We start from the raw sequence: 20,095 nt of genomic DNA on the forward strand, positions 1-20,095 counted from the left end.
GTGTATGAAGGGTGGAGCACACACCCAAAGTGAAAGTAAGTTTCACACTTCCAGCAGTATGAACATAGAACAAAGGACCAGAGATACTATCAACGCCTGTTCCACACTCCCGATTAAACCACCGACAGTGACAGAGTGCAAGGCAGATTCCTCTACCCTGTTACACGGGTTACACTGTCAAGGCACAGAGTGGCCCCGGTATCAAAGTATCTTGCTAGGTCACAATGTGTAAGATTGGATTTATGTTAAGGCCAGACTGGTTAAGCTCAGCTGGTTGTGTCTCAGGCTGAAAGGACAACACTCAAAGTCACAGATTTAATGGCAAGAAGATCATTTAATTTGCCATGTTGGTTAACTCCCTAACATGTGGTAGCTGACCATCAAACTGTCCAGGTCTGGCGACCCCACAAGTAGTACAGAGCCTACCTAATAGTATCTTATCCGAGCGCCACATTGCACCTAATACTCAAATCCACACACACACACACAGTCAGCTCTCATCATGACAGATAGCGCTCTCATCTCTGAGTCACAATGTTCCAGGTTCCCGGGCTCGAGTACAAACATCAAGGCTCACGCTCCACTAGTGAGGGAGTGCTGCCCTGTCAGAGGTGCCGGCTTTCGGGTGTGACGTTAAACTGAGGCCCCAGGTGGATGTGAAAGATCCCACGACACAATTTGGAAGAAGAGCAGGGCAGTTCCTCCCAGTGTCCTGGCCAATAATTATCCCTCAGTTAACATCACAACAACCGATTACCTGGCCGTTATCACACTGCTGTTTGTGGGAGCTTGCTGTGCGCAAATTAGCTGCTGCGTTTCCTATTTTAGAATCGTGTCTACACTTCAAAATGTACTTCACTGACTGCAAAGCAATTTGGGATATCTGGTGGTCATGAAAAGCGTTATATAAATGCAAGTCTCTCTGTTTTTAAGACAATCTGGCAGTTTTCACAATCAGTTCTTTCTGGTGATAGTCAATAAATGTACTGGATTCACAGCTGCCATGCTAGAATGTAAACTCATAACCTCTGGGCTGCCAGTCCAGTCCCATTACCATTCCCAATTCTACTAATGCCTGTGTCAATAGCTGCGTTATGATTTGTTTTGTTGACTGGCTGGTATCTCCCATGCCTGATGGTCTCATAAGACCATAAGTCATAGGAGCAGAAATTAGGCCTGAACCTACCTGGATGTTGTGGACTGGGGCCAATTAATTTTTTTGCACTGGGGTGTCCAGGCAGCTGCCGGTCTTGATGGACCCGGTAAACGGACTGAAGGTGTGTGTTTCCATGGTAACACGATCGCCAGATGCCGGGGTTGGGGGGCAGAGGGAGGGGCGGATGGTCAAGGTTGGCAATTCCCCTTTGCCACCAATTCATGAGAAGAGCAGCTTGTCCGCACCTTCCCCTCCCATCCAGTTCAGTTGGTCCTTGGCTCAAAGCCCCAGGTTCACGCTGACACTTCCTGCCCCTTCTAGTGTTGACGCTGTCGCTCTTCTGCTCCCCACCCACAACATTCACGCTGCCCCACTTTCGCCCTCGGAGGGCTGTGCTTTCAGAGCTCTGGGGGTGCAGGGCACAGGCGAAATTTAAAGGTCCGAATTACGAGAAAAGCCTGCACCATGCAGCCCGGGACGCAGAGCTGTGCACTCAGGTCCTGTAAGATAAGGGGATAAGGGACAGCTGCTGACCTTGGTCACACTCCCTCCTGGAGTTCGGTTGCTATCACATCGGGCTGAGTTCTCTTCTCCCAGTGCTAACAGCACAAAGCAATAGTTTAACATCTCAGCCAATGGACGGCCCTTCCAACAATGCAGCACTCACCCCAACCCCAACCCCCCCATCTTCAGCAATCCATGGAGCGCAGGCCTAGAGTACAGAATCTGACCTCAGCTTGAATCCACAGCCTAGAGTTGAGAGTTACCTAGCTGAGCCAAACAAACACGACCGGCAGTGACTGTCTGTAAACTCCGAGTGCATACAGCATTAAGTGACCCTGAGTGTCAGCAGCCCCTGACTGGAACACACTAACTACTGAGAACAGGCAGGAGATCGACACACATCGGGCGTTGTTCAACATCAACCTCTGCTGCAGGTCATGTATGTGTTTGAGATACAGCCAGGCGTACAGTGTAGACACCCGTGTACCCTTGTTGACTTCACCTGATATGCATCACACACCCTCTTTTAACTTTCACTATATCCTCTATCTCTCTCGACATCGAAGGCTTTGGTTCCTTTACCTTTCATCCTTGTTGGAATGAACTTCACCAGTACCTGAAATTTCTGCTCCTTAAAAGATCACCCATTGTTCTGTTACAGTTTGTCCTGTCAGTCCTTGGTTCTATTTTACCCTGGCTAGATCCCCTCTCATCCCACTGAAGTTAGCCCTCTTCCAATGTCAAAGTCTGCTTTAGATTGTTCTTTGTTCTTCTCCATCACTAATCTAAACTTATGATGCAATGATCACTCTTACCCAAATGCTCCCCCACAGACATTTGGTTCAGTCGGTCCACCTCATTCCCCAACCCCAGATCCAGAAATACTTCCTTCCTGGTTGGACTGAGAACATACTGATCAAGGAAATTCTTCTGAATGCATTTCAGAAATTCCTCCACCTCCTTACCCTTTACTGGAAGGCTATCCCGACTGATGTTTGGGATTATTGAAATATCACCAATCTCTAATTTTCTATAATTTTCCATTCCGATACCCTGGGAGATAAAAGTGCCACCGTGGGCGGGGATTTTTGGCCAGCTTCTGGTGAGCATTAGCACATCCACGACTGAATATGTGAAGTACATTGGAATGCAGCCCGGAAATGCCAACACTTACATATTACCACCCGACACGGCTTGGTGAAGCGCAGTCTTCCCTTGGTGATCCAGCGCTGTCATGTTCGCTCCATTCTTCACCATTTGATGCATAATGCAGAGCTCCCCACGCCTAGAGGGATCAGTGAAGGAGACACACTGGTTTGAATCATTCTACACGCATTGTGTGAATTAAAATACAAACATTAGGAGTAGATCGAGAGAAAACATTTCCTCTGGTGGGTCAGCCCAAAGCAAGGGGAAATAACCTCAAAATTTGAGCCAGGTCATTCAAGGGTGATGTCAGGAAGCACTTCTTCACACAAAGGGTGGTGGAAATCTGGAACTCTCTCCCACAAAAAGCTGTTGAGGCTGGGGGTCAATTATACATTTTAAAACTCAGTTTACTACACTTTTGTTAAGCAAAAAGTATTAAGCGATAGAGGAACCAAGGTGGGTAGTTGGAGTTAAGATAAAGATCAGCCAGGATCCATTGGAATGGTGGGACAGGCTTGAAGAGCTGAATTGCCTACCACCTGTCCCTATGTTTCAATATTAGTGAGAACAAAGTGTACAAAGGCTCTGTTATAGTGTTGTCTAACGCTCCAATTAAATCTTGTAAATGGCCCCAGAGGTTAGCACCATGAGTAAATGGCCCCACTGGTTGCCACGGAAACCGCTAGCTGCCATTTTGTTCTGGCCGCAATCTGGCTTCGGACTTTAAGTATCTGATCGTCTCACGTACAATAATCCATACTTGCCTGCAGGCAAAGTGAAAGGGTGTCTCCCCTGCGTTGTTGGGGATGTTGCTGTCTGCCCCATGTTCCAGTAGTAGATATGACAACGCCCTGTGGCCACGATACGCTGCGTGGTGAAGCGGTGTGAAGCCATGCCAACCTCGAGAGAGAGAGAGAGAGAGAGAGCGGGAACAGAAACGTTACTAAATGCGAGGGAAGTCAGTAAGCTGTGGCTCGGCGGCTTGTACCCTCGCCTCTGAGTCACAAAGTTCTGGGTTCAAGTCCCACTCCAGGGCTACGGTACAAGAATCAAAGCTAACACTCCAGTGCAGTCGTGAGGGAGTGCCGCACTGTCAGCGGTGCCGTCTTTCAGCTGAGATGTTAAACCAAGGCCCCCTTGGTGTGCTTGGGCGGATGTAATAGATCCCATGGCACTATTATGAAGAACAGCAGGGAATTAACCTCCATGTTCTGGCTAACGTTCATCCCTCAATTCGCATCATAAAAAATAGATGATCTAATCATTATGACATTGCTGTTTGTGGGAGTTTGCGGAGTGCATATTGTCTGCCACATTTCCTACATTGCAACAATGGCAACATTTCACCAAGTTCTTAATTGGCTTTAAAGTGCTATATAAATGCAATTTTCCCCCAAACACCAGCATGCACAGCGTTAATCTCTTCCGGTGGGCAGTGGGGATGTGGCAAACAGGCGAGGAATTTGAAATGATGAAAAGCAGAGCGAGGTAAATACTGGAGGTGTTCTGCAGACCGCATCATGAGAGTGACTGCTGACCCATTTTAACTCAGGGGAACAGGGGGAAGCATTGGGTAGAAAGCAGGAACAAGCTGAGAGACAGATAGTGGTGGAGAACCCAGATAGAGGTCACGAGACATAAGGAGCATCGGTTATATGACAAGTAAGGTTGGGGCAGCGGTTATAGGTTGAGATTCGTTGCTAAGACCAAGCTTAAAGCAGCCTGGGAATTATTGCGAGATACATGGAGTTAAAATCAAGTCTACAGCACTGAAATGGTTTTTTTTAGCTCAAGTGGTCTAGGCCAGTGTTTAAGCTCCACGCAAGCTCCCTCACACATGCATTTTACTCACAAAGTGTCATCATTGTATTTAAAACAAAAAGGTTTGCATAAGTGACACAGAATAAATTGTGCCCAAATGTTGGAAAGGAAGAGTGGACCATTCTGCTTGAGGGGGGAGTGGAATACTCACCCTCAGTAAACTCCTCGGAACAGTCTGGCCCTCTTCTGTTTGGTTTCATTCCCAAATCTTAACGTACAACACTACCACCTCATGGTGAAAAGTTGAATTTACATCATGAGCCGCCTGATGTTTCACAGGCAAAAGATTTAAAACGTGTGCAGTAATTTTTTTTTTTAAATTCAGTCATTTGATTCAGCTCACCCATTAATTTAGATATTGAGTACAAAAAGCAAACTGCCCTTTAACTAAATTTCATCATTTAAAACAAGTGAAGTTCACCAGCATTTTGCATTGTAACAGTGTATTACAATCTGAAAATACTGTATCACATCAGTCTTAAAGAGGAGATCACCTCCTCCAGCTCTATAGCCCTCAGATCTCTCTGCTCCTCTAACTCCGCCCTCTTGTACATCTCCATTTTTCATCGCTCTGTCATTGGAGGCCATGCCTTCAGCTGCTTAGGCCTTAAGTTCTGAAATACCGTCCTGAAAGCTCTACTTGTCTTTATCCCTCTCCCTTCCTTTAAGATACTACGTCTTTGACTGAGCTTTTGGTATGTTCCTAAAATCTCCTTCTGTGGCTCAATGTCATGTTTTGTTTGATAATTGCTCCTGTGACACACCTTGGTGTTAACAGGATCCAAGCTGGTGGGCGAACCTGAAACCAAGACACAAGGCTTTCCTTTATTGACTTGCTCAGTCTCTCGGCTATCCTCCCACTCAACCCAGTGTCCCAGCTATCCCCTATTTATACGTGCACAAAGACAAATAATGCCCATCACCTGTTTCTTTTAATCTTAACAATGTAATTGACAAGACATTAACACTTGGGAACATTTGACTATGTTCAAGGCACTATATAAATGCAAGCTGTTGTTAAATGGGGAGATGGTGGTGTAGTGGTAAATTAATCCAGAATTCCCAGGCGAATGCTCTGGGAACACTGGTTCAAATCCCACCACGGCCACTGGTAGAATATAAATTTGATTAACAATTTCGAAATTAAAAGCTAGTCTCAGTAGTGGTGACCATGAAATTGTTGTCAATTGTTGTAAAAAAACACATCTGCTTCACTAATGTCCTTTAGGGAAGGAAATCTGTCGTCCTTACCTGGTCTGGCCTACATGTGACTCCAGACACACAGAAATGTGGTTGACCCTTAACTGCCCTCTGAAATGGCCCAGTAAACCACTCAATTCAATGCTAAGTTAGGAAAGGCCAACAAATACCGGGCCTTGCTAGTGACTCCGACATCCCATGGAAGAATAAATAAATTTAAACAAACACAGTGCCATTAAGAACAGGATGTTGTCACATTTTGGAGCAATTCTACTCTACTTAATCCAGTTCTGTCATAAAAAATACCTGTGAGCTGACAGTGCGTAGAATTTCAGCAAAGGGAACGGGTTAAAATCACTTTGTGTTTTTTTTTAAGGAATGTGACTCTCCCTGTGTACTGTTTCAGTAGGCTTGTTAAAAATAGATCATGCAAACAATGAACAACTTGTTACAATATTTCCCCACATTATACTCCAACTGTCAAATCTTTGCCCACTTACTTAACCTGTCTATGTCCCTTTGCAGACTCTCCACCTCCTCTTGACAACTTACTTTCTGTAATAACTTGAGGGAGGAGCAGGTTTGGTGCGAAAAGGCTTCACTTTCATTCAGGACGCGTGTAGAGATGATTACATGCTTGTCACCATCACCCTGTCAGGAAGCCACGCCCCAAAGCATAGCCCACGCAAGAAGCTTACTGGTCTAAGCCTCTGCAACTGTGTCACACGGTGGTTGATTGACAGGAGGGAGGGAAAACAAATCTAGTTATCACACTTTCCTATCTATCTAGCCTCGTCACTCTGCTTGTGTGGATGTAAAAGATCCCAAGGCGCTATTTCAAAGAAGAGCAGGGGAGTTATCTCCGGTGTCCTGGTCAATATTTACCCCTCAGTCGACATCACAAAAAGGAGAGATTATCTGGTCATTATCGTATTGCTGTTCATGGGATCTTGCTATGTGCAAATAGGCTGTTGGGTTTCCTACATTACAACAGTGGCTACACTTCAGAGGTGCTTCATTGGCTGTAAGGCACTCAGACGTCCAGTGGATATGAAAAGTGCTATATAAATGCAAGTATTTTGTTCTCTTTCAGTAACTAAGGAGGTAAATAAGGGAGCACCTATTCAAACAAAGGGCAATAGAAATCTCGCCCCCAAAAGGATGTGGATGATGGATCGATTCAGCACTGAAATCAATAGATTTTTTGGCAGCAAGGGTAGCAAGGACCATGGGAGAGCTGCAGCCAGGATTAAGGGGCTGAATGGCCTACGCCTGATCCCATACCAGAGAAAGAGAAAATGCTGGGAACCTCCACAGCCAGGATGGTTAAATCCACAGAGAGGATGGTGGGATTAGCACTTCAGTTTCTCATCAGACCTGGGAGATACAACAAACAAGCAATATGTAAGGAAGAACAGATTGCTGTGTGCCAGACTACCAAAGCGCATTGGATGAAGTTAAGGAAATACTCCGTGCATAAAGCAAACAGGAACCCAGCAGTAATAGAAAAGTGCTGGAAAAACTCAGGAGGACTGGCAGCATCTGTGGAGAGAGAAACAGAGTTAACATTTCAAGTCCAATATGACTCTTCATCAGAACGGAGGATGGGCTTCACACTGATGAAAAACAGGGAGAGGGTCAGGTTGATCAAAAGGAGAGGTCAGGGATGGATTAGAAGGCGGGAGAGATTAAATAACAAAGACGTCACAGAGCAAAAGGCAACGGGAGTGGTAATGGTTGCAGTAAAGAAACAAAGTACTGGTCTGGAGTAAATGTTAATGGCAGAAAAAGAGGCACAGTCAACAGCTTTGTAAAACTGTTCTGCATATTTAAAACCCAGTCTGATGATAAATGATGGTTTTCACAAGGAACGCAGTGTATGGAATGCATGCACAGGATCAACGTGCTCTCATTTATCCAACCCACAATTTGTCAAAAACAACCACCAGATCACAGTGCCGCATTTTGCCTCTCTCACCAGAAGGGTTGGAAATATTTGTTAAGCACTGACCCAGCGCCCACTGGCCCTTTCTGAGGGCGACAGTGTGAAAGGGAAAGGCCCGTGGTGCTTCTGACCAATCACCGAATAACATCAGTGCCTCGAATTTCAGAGCAAACAGGGTTTGGATAAACTGCAGCTTCACTGACTCATTCCCAGTAAAGTCTTGTTTGTTCATGTTTAAATCCACAGCCAGGATGTGGACCATTAAGGATGGGTTCAGGTGGCACACATCGTGCATCTTCAAAAACAACCTTCACTAACTCCTGTCTCAAGTGCAGACGAATGCGCGACTGTCATTCATACAATAAATATCCTGACATTCTGCCACAATCAGTAATCTTTCATTGCCGACTCTTTGGCTGGAATTTTCCGGCCGGACCTGCCAAAGTCAATGGACGTTTGAATGGCTCACAGCATCCACCACAGGGGTAGCTGCCACAGCAGGGCTGGAAAACCCCTGCCTTTGTGCTTTAAGCGCTATGAAATACAAGGTATTTACACGTTCTACCTTCCGTGAACTCGAGGTCATCCAAAACTCTGCTATCCGTGTCCTTACTCACCGCAAGTCCTGTTGACCTATTAACCCTGCGCTCGCTAACCTATACAGGCTCCCGGTCAAGCAAAGCCTTGGTTTTCAAATTCTCAGCCGTGTTTTCAAATCTATCCATGGCCCTGCCGCTCGCTAACTCTGTGATCTCCCCCAGCCCCACGACCCTCCGAGATAGCTCCCCTCATTCTGGCCTCTTGAGCATCCCTGATTTTAAGTGCTCCATCATTGGTGGCCACACCTTTAACTGCCTTGACCATAAGCTGCTCGTATTCCCTCCCCGAACCACTCCAGCTCATTTTCCTCCTTCGACACGCTCCTGGCCTGTTTGACCCAACTTCTGGCCATTTGCCCCAATATTGCCTCCTGTGGTTCGATGTCAAATTTTGCTCTATGATGCCCCCTGTGAACATTTTATCATGTTACCAGCGATGTATAAATACAAGTTGTTGTAGTACAACTCATGGCTTTCAAAAGGGAGTTGAATTAGCAGCTGAAGGAAAACAATTTGCAGGGCTATGGGGAAAGCCCATATGGGCTATCTAAATTGCTGTTGTAGAGAGCCAACATGGGCTTGAGGGGCCGAATAAATAAAAATAAAATTTTTTAAAAATTCGTTTATGGGATGTGGGCGTCGCTGGCTAGGCCAGCATTTATTGTCCATTCCTAACTGCCCTTGAGAAGGTGGTGGTGAGCTGCCTTCTTGAACCACTGCAGTCCATGTGGTGTAGGTACACCCACAGCGCTGCTAGGGAGGCAGTTCCAGGATTTTGACCCAGCGACAGTGAAGGAACGGCGATATATCTACACCACAGGAACTGCAGTGTTTCAAGAAGGCAGCTCACCACCACCTTATCAAGGGCAATTAGGGATGGGCAATAAATGCTGGCCTAGCCAGCGACGCCCACATCCCGTGAATGAATATAATATGGTTGGTAAGTATCTTGGAGGGGAGCTTGCAGGTGGTGGTGAACCCATCTATCTGATGTCCTTGTCCTTCTAGATAGTAACAGTTGTGAGTTTGGAAGATGCTGTCTAAGGAGCCTTGGTGAGTTCCTGCATCTTGTAGATGGTACATACTCCTGCTACTGTGTGTCAGTGGTGGAGGGAGTGAATGTTTGTGGATGGGGTACCAATCAAGTGGGTTGCTTTGTCCTGGATGGTAGCAAACTTCTCGAGTGTTATTGGAGCTGCACTCATCCAGGCAAGTGGAGAATATTCCATCACACTCCTGACTTGTGCCTTGTAGGTGGTGGACAGGCTTTGAGGAGTCAGGAGGTGAGTTACTCGCCACAGGATTCCCGGCCTCTGACCTGCTCTTGTAGCCACAGTATTTATATGACTAGTCCAGTTCAGTTTCTGGTCAATAGTAACCCCCAGGATGTTGATGTTGGGGGATTCAGCAATGGTAATGCCATTGAATGTCAAGGGGTGATGGTTAGATTATCTCTTGTTGGAGATGGTCATTGCCTGGCACTTGTGTAGTATGAATGTTACTTGCCGCTTGTCAGCTCAAGCCTGGATATTGTCCAGCTCTTGCTGCATTTGGACATGGACTGCTTCACTATCTGAGGAGTTGCGAATGGTGCTGAACATTGTGCAATCATCAGCAAACATCCCCACTTCTGACCTTATGATGGAAGGAAGGTCACTGATGAAGCAGCTGAAGTTGGTTGGGCCGAGGACACTACCCTGAGGAACTCCTGCAGTGATGTCCCGGGACTGAGATGATTGACCTCCAACAACCACAACCATCTTCCTTTGTTTACGAATGGTTACAGGATAGGAGGCCATTCAGCCTATTGATCCACGCTAGCTCTCTGTAAGAGAAACTCAGCTAGCCCCACACCCCTGTCCTATCCCAGTAGCCCTCAACAAGGCTTATCCAATTCCCTTTTAAAAACCATGATTGAATCTGCCTCTGCCACACTATCAGGCAGTGCATTCCAGATCCAAACCTTTGCCTAATATCACCATTGCTTCTTTCTTCAAGAGGAAACAAAATGTTTCACACCAATTCTCCCAACTTCAATGCACAAGAAGATTTGTTCTCAGTCAAATGCTGTCTATCCAAATAGAAATGCTCTTAATTGACTGATTACTCATATCAGCCTGTCGTCTGTGCATATGTTTAATCGTACTCTATTTCAATCTTCCTTCTGATACAGTGCTGTTTAATTAATTGGAATTAATAAATAAGGGAACAGTAGCACAGTGGTAATGTTACTGGACTCACAATTCAGAGGACCAGACTAATGCTCCAGAGATTTGAGTTTAAATCCCACCACATTTAAACTCAATGAATTAATAAATCTGGAATAAAATACTGGTCACCTAAAACTACTGGGCTGTCATTAAAAACCCATCTAGTTCCCTTCTGTCCCTTTAGGGAAGGAAATCTGCCATCCTTACCCGGTCTGGCCTACATATGACTCCAGACCCACAGCAATGTGGTTGACCCTTAACTGCCCTCTGAAAAGGCCCAGCAAGCCACCCGGTTATGTCAGACCAATACAAAATGCACCACGATTATACGTGGGCAGCAGAAACGTGACTCACCACCACCTTCTCAAGAGCAACAAAGGATGAGCAATAAATGCTGGCCTAGCCAGCAAAGCCCACATCCCAAGAGCAAATAAAGGAAAGTTACTAAATTTATTCACTTGCCTAACACGCATTACCTCCATCCACAAACATTCACTCCCTTCACCACTGACACACAGTAGCAGGAGTATGTACCATCTACAAGATGCAGGAAATCACCAAGGCTTCTTAGACAGCATCCTCCAAACTCACAACTGTTACTATCTAGAAGGACAAGGACATCAGGTAGATGGGTTCACCACCACCTGCAAGCTCCCCTCCAAGCCACTTACCAACCTGACTTGGAAATATTATATTCATTTATGGGATGTGGGCGTCGCTGGCTAGGCCAGCATTTATTGCCCATCCCTAATTGCCCTTGATAAGGTGGTGGTGAACTGTCTGCTTGAAACACTGCAGTTCCCGTGGTGTAGGTATATCGCCGTTCCTTCACTGTCACTGGGTCAAAATCCTGGAACTGCCTCCCTGACTGTGTACCAGATTAGATTTCTAGAGTCCAACTATTCAACTTCACATGTAAAAACACAGATAGCAAATTAACATGAGTAAAGTCTCTGCCCCTACCTTGGTTTTACCCCACGCTCGAAGGTGCTGAGTCGGGTGGGATTATGGCTCATAAACACAGGCAATCCATCAAATGGTCCTGAGGTCAATGCCTGCAGGCTCTTTAACCAGGTGTCTTAACCAAGCACTCGATATCCACAATGTCCACATCTAGTAAATCTCCTTCCTCCCGCTCCTTTTAGGTCCTCATCCTCCCCTAGCCCCTTCTCCAGCCCACTGAGTGGCACTGAGGCCAATTGCAGCGTTTTAACTTTCCACTCAAGCTGGGCCCAGCCGACTGGGACCTACAGAATCTTACAGCACAGAAGGACCAAGGTGTGCCAAGTCTCTGCCGGCTCTTCGAAAGAGTCATCCCATTAGACCCTCTCTCCCCCCTCACTCTTCCCCCTTCGCCTTGTAAATGTCCCCTCTCCAATTTCATACCCAACTCCAATTCGGAAAATCGTTCCTGAATCCACTTCCACCCACCCTTTCACCTGGATAATAACTACTCACTACATTCAAAAATATTCTCCCCAGCTCCCTTTGCCAGCTGCCTTAAATCCATATAAGATAAAAACAAAAAAAACTACTGCGGATGCTGGAAATCCAAAACAAAAACAGAATGACCTGGAAAAACCCAGCAGGTCTGGCAGCATCGGCGGAGAAGTGAGGACTCGAAAGGTCGACTCTTTTCTTCTCCGCCGATGCTGCCAGACCTGCTGGGTTTTTCTGGGTCATTCTGTTTTTGTTTTGTCTTAAATCCATGTCCCTCTCCCCACCCTGGGTGAGGTGTCAGCTGTGGCTCAGTTCATAGCACCCTCGCCTTCGAATCAGAGGGTTGTCCCACTCCCGGAAACCAAGAACCACGATTGTACTCGAAAGAGTTGCAATCTGTGACCGTTGATAACTCGAAAGAGTTTCCCCACCCTGGGATGGAGACAGTTTCCCCATTGATTCCTGTGCGCGTACAAGACCCATTGAAGCATCCTGCAGAGAGAGAGAGAGAGCCCGACTCCGGTCAGTGCATTTACAGACCAAGAGGGGAGCCAAATCCTCAAGCTGACAACAGGAAGAGGCCAATGCCCCCAAAAACCAGGGCACTGGGTCAAAGTGAGCCCCAGGTTTCACCTACACTTAAAGGGGGGTTTGGGGGTTAAGCTGCCCCTGTACCCAGGGCTAAGGGTTAATTGACAGGCCAGTCGGTGTGGTGCAGGTGGAGGTTGCTGTCCTGACACAGGGGGGTGAGGGAGGCTTGCTCTTACCTCTGGCACTCAGTAGCGCCTGGTCCTGCTGCAGCCAGCGGGCGCATTGCTGCAGGTCGCCCTGTCTTAGCGCTTCAGCGAAAGCAGCGGGGCCAACGGGGGTAGCCCAGTGAGACAGGGAGGCTGCAGGCAGCATCCAGGCTTCGGCTCCCCGTTACCTCCCTCCAACCAAACACCCGGAAACAGAAATAATTAAATAACCTGCAGAGAAGAAAAAAAATAAAACGTTTGCAGGATTTGCAGAGGAAAAAAAGACAATTGGTCGGCAACAGAAAATTTTTAGCGATTGGAGTGAATCACTTTTATTCCCACCCTCCAGATTTCCCATTCATGGTTGACTGAGGCTTTTTTTTGTTGTTTAATGAGATAAAGGTCTTCCACATTTTCGCTTTCCATGTCCAAGGTGCTGGACAATGCTCCTATTTATTTGTCTGTCTTTTTTTTTAGGATAAGAGGTTATAAATATAAGTGGAATTTTTCCCCTTACAGAATTCATGTACCACTCACAAACAACACGTTGCATTTATATAGCGCCTTCCCTGCAGTAAAGCACACCCCCCCCCCGCCCTCCCCCAATCCCATCCCAAAAGGTGCTTCGCTGGAATGTTATCAGATAAAATTAGACGGGGAACCACAAAAGACTCATTGGCCTAGATTTTGCCTTAAGAATGGTGCCCTGGGTGGGTAGGGTAACAGCGGTCACTTATTATGGAGTAAATGGGATAGAATATTCTAGAGTCTACACATGTGCACTTAAGACCCCACAACCACCCCACCCTCAACTTCTCTCTCCCCCCGCCCTCCCCCACCTTAAACCAGCTTATATTTCACCTCTCTCCTAACTATACTTCAGTTCTGTTGAAGGGTCATGAGGACTCGAAACGTCAGCTCTTTTCTTCTCCGCCGATGCTGCCAGACCTGCTGAGTTTTTCCAGGTAATTCTGTTTTTGTTTTGGATTTCCAGCATCCGCAGTAGCTTTTGTTTTTATTAGTACAGGAGGAAGTTGCTGTCAGAATTGCCCCAGCTTCCATTATACTTGTACCTCAACAGTAGATTTGGCATTGAAATCAATGTAATCAGCTGTGTTATTTATCCTTTTTTCTTTGCCCACTGTGCATGCTAGAAAAAGCCTGGGCTGGTGCATTCAGAGTGAATTCAAAGTGAATTTTTAATCATGTGATCAGTTATAATTGCTGCCGAATAAAGCCCACAAGATTTAATTGCGCAAGTGTGGAGCCTCGTTCCTTCAGAGATTAATTGTTGTTGGAGATTTAAAATTTGGGGATTGAAATTGGAGATGCACAGGAGGTCAGAATTGTTGGAACGCAGAGATCTGGGAGGGTTGTAGAGCTGGAGGAGATTACCAAGAAAGGGAGGGGGCGAGGCCATGGAGGGATTTGAAAGCTAGAATTTCCATATTTAGTTTTTGTGTTTGTCCCCCTTATCGCTCTCTCTCTCTCTCCTAATCCCAAATTTCTTTCCAGGTCTTTATTTTGCTTTTTGTACATGATTTAAATCTAATTTATCCTTCCAGGTTTGTACTTCCTGGTTTAGACACTGCATGACTCAGTCAGGATTCTTTATTCTGCTACATTGAAGAGCCTCGCTGTTGCTTGCCTTGCCTAGACACACACACACACACCATAGATGCCCTGTAGAGGGCACCAAGTTGGATCAGTTGCCCAATGTGAGCAAGTCTCCACTTAAAAGCCTGAGAGAACTCAGGGCAGCTGTCAGTGCAGCAACTTGCTCTTTCTTCATTGCCGATTGCAAAATCCGGGTCAGCAGGGTGGGAGAGCGAGGTCAGTTTTAAGGTGCATGGTAAAGGAGGCGGAGAGAGGTGCAGAAGTTTATCGGAGGTGGGGGGAGTTCCAGGGCTTCGGGCCTAGGTAACTAAAGACATGACAACAATGGCCAAGCGATTGAAATTGGGGATGCACAAGAGACCGGAATTGTTGGAACGCAGAGATCTAGGAGGGCTGGAGGAGATTACAGAGATAGGGAGGGAGGGGTGAGGCCCCGGGGGGGTTTGAAAGCTAGAATGAGAATTTTAAATTTGGATTGTTTTAGGACTCATCGCTTTAACACCATGGGGAATTTTGTGCCCTCAGTGGGAAACTGTTTGAAGGGAGCAAGGGAGATGTGTTTGGAGGGAGTGAGGGAAATGTGTTTGAAGGGAGCAAGGGAGATGTGTGTGAAGGGAGGGAGGGAGTTGTGTTTGAGGGGAGTGAGGGAGATGTGTTTGGAGGGAGTGAGGGAGATGTGTTTGAGGGGAGTGAGGGAGATGTGTGTGAAGGGAGTGAGGGAGATGTGTGTGAAGGGAGTGAGGGAGATGTGTGTGAAGGGAGTGAGGGAGATGTGTTTGGAGGGAGTGAGGGAGATGTGTTTGAAGGGAATGAGGGAGATGTGTGTGAAGGGAGTGAGGGAGATGTGTTTGGAGGGAGTGAGGGAGATGTGTTTGGAGGGAGTGAGGGAGATGTGTTTGGAGGGAGTGAGGGAGATGTGTTTGGAGGGAGTGAGGGAGATGTGTTTGGAGGGAGTGAGGGAGATGTGTTTGGAGGGAGCGAGGGAGATGTGTTTGAAGGAAGCGAGGGAGATGTGTTTGAAGGGAATGAGGGAGATGTGTTTGACGGGAGTGAGGGAGATGTGTTTGAAGGGAATGAGGGAGATGTGTGTGAAGGGAGCGAGGGAGATGTGTTTGGAGGGAATGAGGGAGATGTGTTTGAAGGGAATGAGGGAGATGTGTTTGGAGGGAATGAGGGAGATGTGTGTGAAGGGAGCGAGGGAGATGTGTTTGGAGGGAATGAGGGAGATGTGTGTGAAGGGAGGGAGGGAGATGTGTTTGAAGGGAGTGAGGGAGATGTGTTTGAAGGGAGTGAGGGAGATGTGTTTGAAGGGAGTGAGGGAGATGTGTTTGGAGGGAGGGAGGGAGATGTGTTTGGAGGGAGGGAGGGAGATGTGTTTGAAGGGAGTGAGGGAGATGTGTTTGGAGGGAGCGAGGGAGATGTGTTTGAGGGGAGCGAGGGAGATGTGTTTGAGGGGAGCGAGGGAGATGTGTTTGAGGGGAGCGAGGGAGATGTGTTTGAGGGGAGCGAGGGAGATGTGTTTGAGGGGACTGAGGGAGATGTGTTTGAGGGGCGCGAGGGAGATGTGTTTGAAGGGAGTGAGGGATATGTGTTTGAGGGGACTGAGGGAGATGTGTTTGAAGGGAGCGAGGGAGATGTGTTTGGAGGGAGTGAGGGAGATGTGTTTGGAGGGTGCGAGGGAGATGTGTTTGAAGGGAGCGAGGGAGATGTGTTTGAAGGGAGCGAGGGAGATGTGTTTGGGGGGAGGGAGGGAGATGTGTTTGGAGGGAGTGAGGGAGATGTGTTTGAGGGGAGCGAGGGAGATGTGTTTGAAGGGAGTGAGGGAGATGTGTTTGAAGGGAGCGAGGGAGATGTGTTTGAGGGGAGCGATGGAGATGTGTTTGAAGGGAGTGAGGGAGATGTGTTTGAAGGGAGTGAGGGATATGTGTTTGAGGGGACTGAGGGAGATGTGTTTGAAGGGAGCGAGGGAGATGTGTTTGGAGGGAGTGAGGGAGATGTGTTTGGAGGGTGCGAGGGAGATGTGTTTGAAGGGAGCGAGGGAGATGTGTTTGAAGGGAGCGAGGGAGATGTGTTTGGGGGGAGGGAGGGAGATGTGTTTGGAGGGAGGGAGGGAGATGTGTTTGAGGGGAGCGATGGAGATGTGTTTGGAGGGTGTGAGGGAGATGTGTTTGAGGGGAGCGAGGGAGATGTGTTTGAAGGGAGGGAGGGAAATGTGTTTGAGGGGAGTGAGGGAGATGTGTGTGTAGGGAGTGAGGGAGATGTGTTTGAAGGTCGGAGGGATATGTGTTTGGAGGGAGATGTGGTCAGGCTTAAACACTCCTTTTCATTCAGTTGTAAAGTGGGAGTGCAGTTCTGGTGAAATAACATTGATATGAGGCTCCATTGCATGAAAGAATGTGGCTTGACTTCCGTGGCCTCTTAAGCTTTCCCTAATTTGTTGTTAAAATCTACCTCTGATCAAATCTTTGATCACCTCTCCTATTGTCTCCTCATGTGGCTCGATGTCAAATTTTGTTTCATAATACACCTGTGACGCACCTTGGGCCATTTTACCACATCAAAGGCGCTATATAAATGCAAGTTGATGTCGCTCTATATGCTGCACTCAGTTATGTGTTTTATAGCAATTCACTGTCCTACCGCAGCCCCTTCCGTGTGATATTCTCCACAGTTATCCTACCCCAAAACCTCTTTCACTCCTTGTTACATTGCGCTACCATTACTGCACCTGATTAAAGTAAACTTAGTTCAGGATTTCCGTGGTGAACCAAAAGAACGTTAACAAATTGAAAGCAACAAGCTGGCGTGCTGGTACTGAGGAACTCCTGAGATTCGCTGTTACAGTTTGCGATGTAATCAGCATTTTTGAATTAAATTACTGTCCTGCAAAGCAGCACTGTTCACTTCTATTATAGTGTAGAGCTCCTCTCGCTGGCTGTTTAAAGGCCAAGGTAAGCTTATGGTGTAGATTTACCCTCACTGAAAGTGATTTCCCTCGGGCACTTTTTAAACTCACCTTGAGTTGATTCCAGTGAGATTGGGAACACTCTCATGTTTGCATGTTAACTGCTGAGAGGGGTACCCAACTGTAGCCACACTAGCTCAGAACTCACTACTGGCCTGGGGTTCCAGTTTGAGCCATCCTGAGATTGGCAGTCCTGGTTTAAACACATCTCTAGTACAGGAGGGCGGGCACTCTCTCCATATTTAAAATCATGTTTGAAAGTCTCTCCGGACCACTTGTTTTAAGCTTGACCTTTCCAAGCCATAGTTAAGTCACTCCGAGTGGAAACCCTTAAGCTCGTGTGGGCTCTTAACCGGACCTCTTGGTTTTAATGCATGCAGGAGCCAGCGCGTGACCTGAGCTTCAGGTTATATTTGAGTTGATGCCAGTCCCAAATCGATTTGTACTGGGGCAACGAGAAGTCACACAAGTCAAAGTCACAACCCTGACATGAAACCCGCTTCACCAGAATTTTTCGTATCAAGAATGAAACAGAAAATGCTGGAAAAACTCAGCAGGTCTGTCATCATCTGTGGAGAGAGAAATGGAGTTACTATTTCAGCTTGATGACCTTTGATCAGAAAGGACAGAGTCCTGATGAAAGGTCATCGAGCTGAAACATTAACTCTGTTTCTGTCTCCGGAGATGCTTGACCTGCTGAGTGTGTCCGGCATTTTCAGTTATTCTGTCAGATTTCCAGCACCCACAGGATTTTGCTTGCTCTCATTGGGAAGCTGGATGCATTGCTCCATGACTTCCCATTTAATTCAGGAAGGGCACACCAGAATCCCCAATATGCCCTCTAACATGCAAGGTTTCACACTTGGAGCACAACTTCATGAATAACCTTCATTAGTCAACCTGCAGCTGACTATTAACACAGTTTTGGTTTTTGTTGTGCAGTTAAACTGGTATTTGCATCGCATCATTGGGGTGGTGGTGTGTTACAGTTCATTCAGGGAGTCCGAGTTGCTGTGGCAACATACGCTTTTACATGCATGTTGCAGTCTGGAGCTGTGGATGCTCCAATTTTCTTTCCATCAGTCTCTCCCGTCCTTACTGCCTGCCATTGACGTGTGTTAGAAAGATTTGTAAGTGGGTAATGAACCTGTTTGGTTATGAACGCACCTTCCTTGGCCTTCAAGTCCTGGGTTGAGATTTGAACCCTAGCTCCAGGCTTAGAGGTGGGGTACACTACCCACTGCACCACAAGACCTCCATCGTATCCCAGTACATGGCGACCGTTGGTGTGTGGTGTTGTAAAGGTAATTCTGGTTTGACTTATCCATTGAGGTTTTGTAACATGACTTACTGCCTCAAACTATGGCCCACCCCACCCCCACCCCTCCCCGGCCCCCACAATCTCGTACCATTGGTCGTCAGATATGTCAATATTTTTGGGGGGCACTGCCCTCCCAACCTAATTGGATGGGGAGTACACACTTCATTATCTGATTGGATGATTCGTCAAACACCATTATCCTCACCATCTCTGTCTTTAATAACTAATAAGAGAAAATATAAACAACACACTTTTTAAAATCCCTCTATGATTTTAGTCACAGTTATGTTCCACAGGTTCATCTTTAATTCTTGGATACTCCAGGACAACCCCTAGAGGGTTGGAAACCCTATCATGACTGAGTTCAGATTTGACCTGGTAATACCCACCACACAGATGTTCGTCATTCAGGAGAGAATCAAGACGCCAGTCGATGTATTGGGGAGTTTAGCTTTTGAATGTAGTTGTCAATTCTGGTTGGTCATAGTCCTGAAGTTCTCATTGCATGGCTTCCCACCCTCCTAGTGCCAGCTGTGGGTCAGTTGGTAGCACTCTTGCTTCTGAGTCACAAGGTTCCGGGTTTTCAGCCCCACTCCATGTCTGGAGCATAAAAGAAATCAAAGCTCGTACTCCACTGCAGCCCTGAGGAGTGCCGCACTGTCGGAGGTGCTGTCTTTCAGATTTGATGTTAACCTGAGGCCTACCTGCCCTCTCAGGTGTAAGAGGTTGCACAGCACGATTTTGAAAGAAGAACAGGGGGTATTTTATTCCTCAACCAATATCACACAAACAGATTATTTGGTCATCATTATGTTGCTGTTTGTGAGAGTTTGTTGGGTGCAAATTTGTTGCTGTGCTTCCTACATTCCAACAGTTACCTCAAAGAGTACTTCGCTGGTTCTAAAGTGCTTTGAGGTGGTCACTAAATACACTATATAAATGCAAAACCTTTACTCCAATTGAAAAGTGAACAGCCTTTTTATTACCAGATTGAAAGGTTCTTCGCTGCTCAAACAAGCTCATTTTTACAACAACAACAACTTATATTTATATAACACCTTCGATATATTGAAACATCCCAAAGTGCTTCATGGGAGCAATGTAGAACAAAGTACGACACCACACTGCGCAAGGGAGTACTAGGGCAGATGCCCAAAAGCTCAGGCAAAGAGGTAGGTTAAGGATTGCCTTAAAGGAGGCAAGTGAGATAGAGAGGTGGAGATCGGGAGGGAATTCCAGAGCTTGGGGTCCAGGCACCTGAAGCTATGGTCACCAACGATGGTGTGATTAAAATCAGGAGTACTCAAGTGGCCAGGGTCAGAAGGGCGCAGATATCGCAGGGGGTTGTGGGGCTGGAGAAGATTACAGAGATGGTGCGGGGGGGATGCCATAGAGGGATTTGAAAACAAGGATGAGAATTTTAACCACCTC

At 46.8% G+C, this 20,095-nt stretch overlaps 1 protein-coding gene across 2 annotated transcripts in view; it reads right to left on the minus strand.

Annotated features, from left to right (window-relative positions):
• LOC144668566 (palmitoyltransferase ZDHHC13) overlaps window positions 1-12,964 on the minus strand; it is a 45,441-nt gene extending 32,477 nt beyond the window's left edge. The window contains exons 1-3 of one of the 2 annotated variants that reach the window (XM_078530725.1): window positions 12,792-12,964; window positions 3,574-3,709; window positions 2,835-2,945 (exon numbers count right to left, since the gene is read on the minus strand). In XM_078530725.1, coding sequence (XP_078386851.1) covers window positions 2,835-2,945; window positions 3,574-3,709; window positions 12,792-12,927 — 383 coding nt within the window. In that variant the 5' untranslated portion in view covers window positions 12,928-12,964. The remainder of the gene's footprint in view (window positions 1-2,834; window positions 2,946-3,573; window positions 3,710-12,791) is intronic. The other variant, XM_078530726.1, reaches the window with a different exon arrangement.
• Window positions 12,965-20,095: the final 7,131 nt, after the last annotated feature.

Source organism: Cetorhinus maximus, chromosome 27 (assembly GCF_964194155.1).
Source record: "Cetorhinus maximus chromosome 27, sCetMax3.hap1.1, whole genome shotgun sequence".
Classification (NCBI taxonomy): Eukaryota; Metazoa; Chordata; class Chondrichthyes; order Lamniformes; family Cetorhinidae; genus Cetorhinus; species Cetorhinus maximus.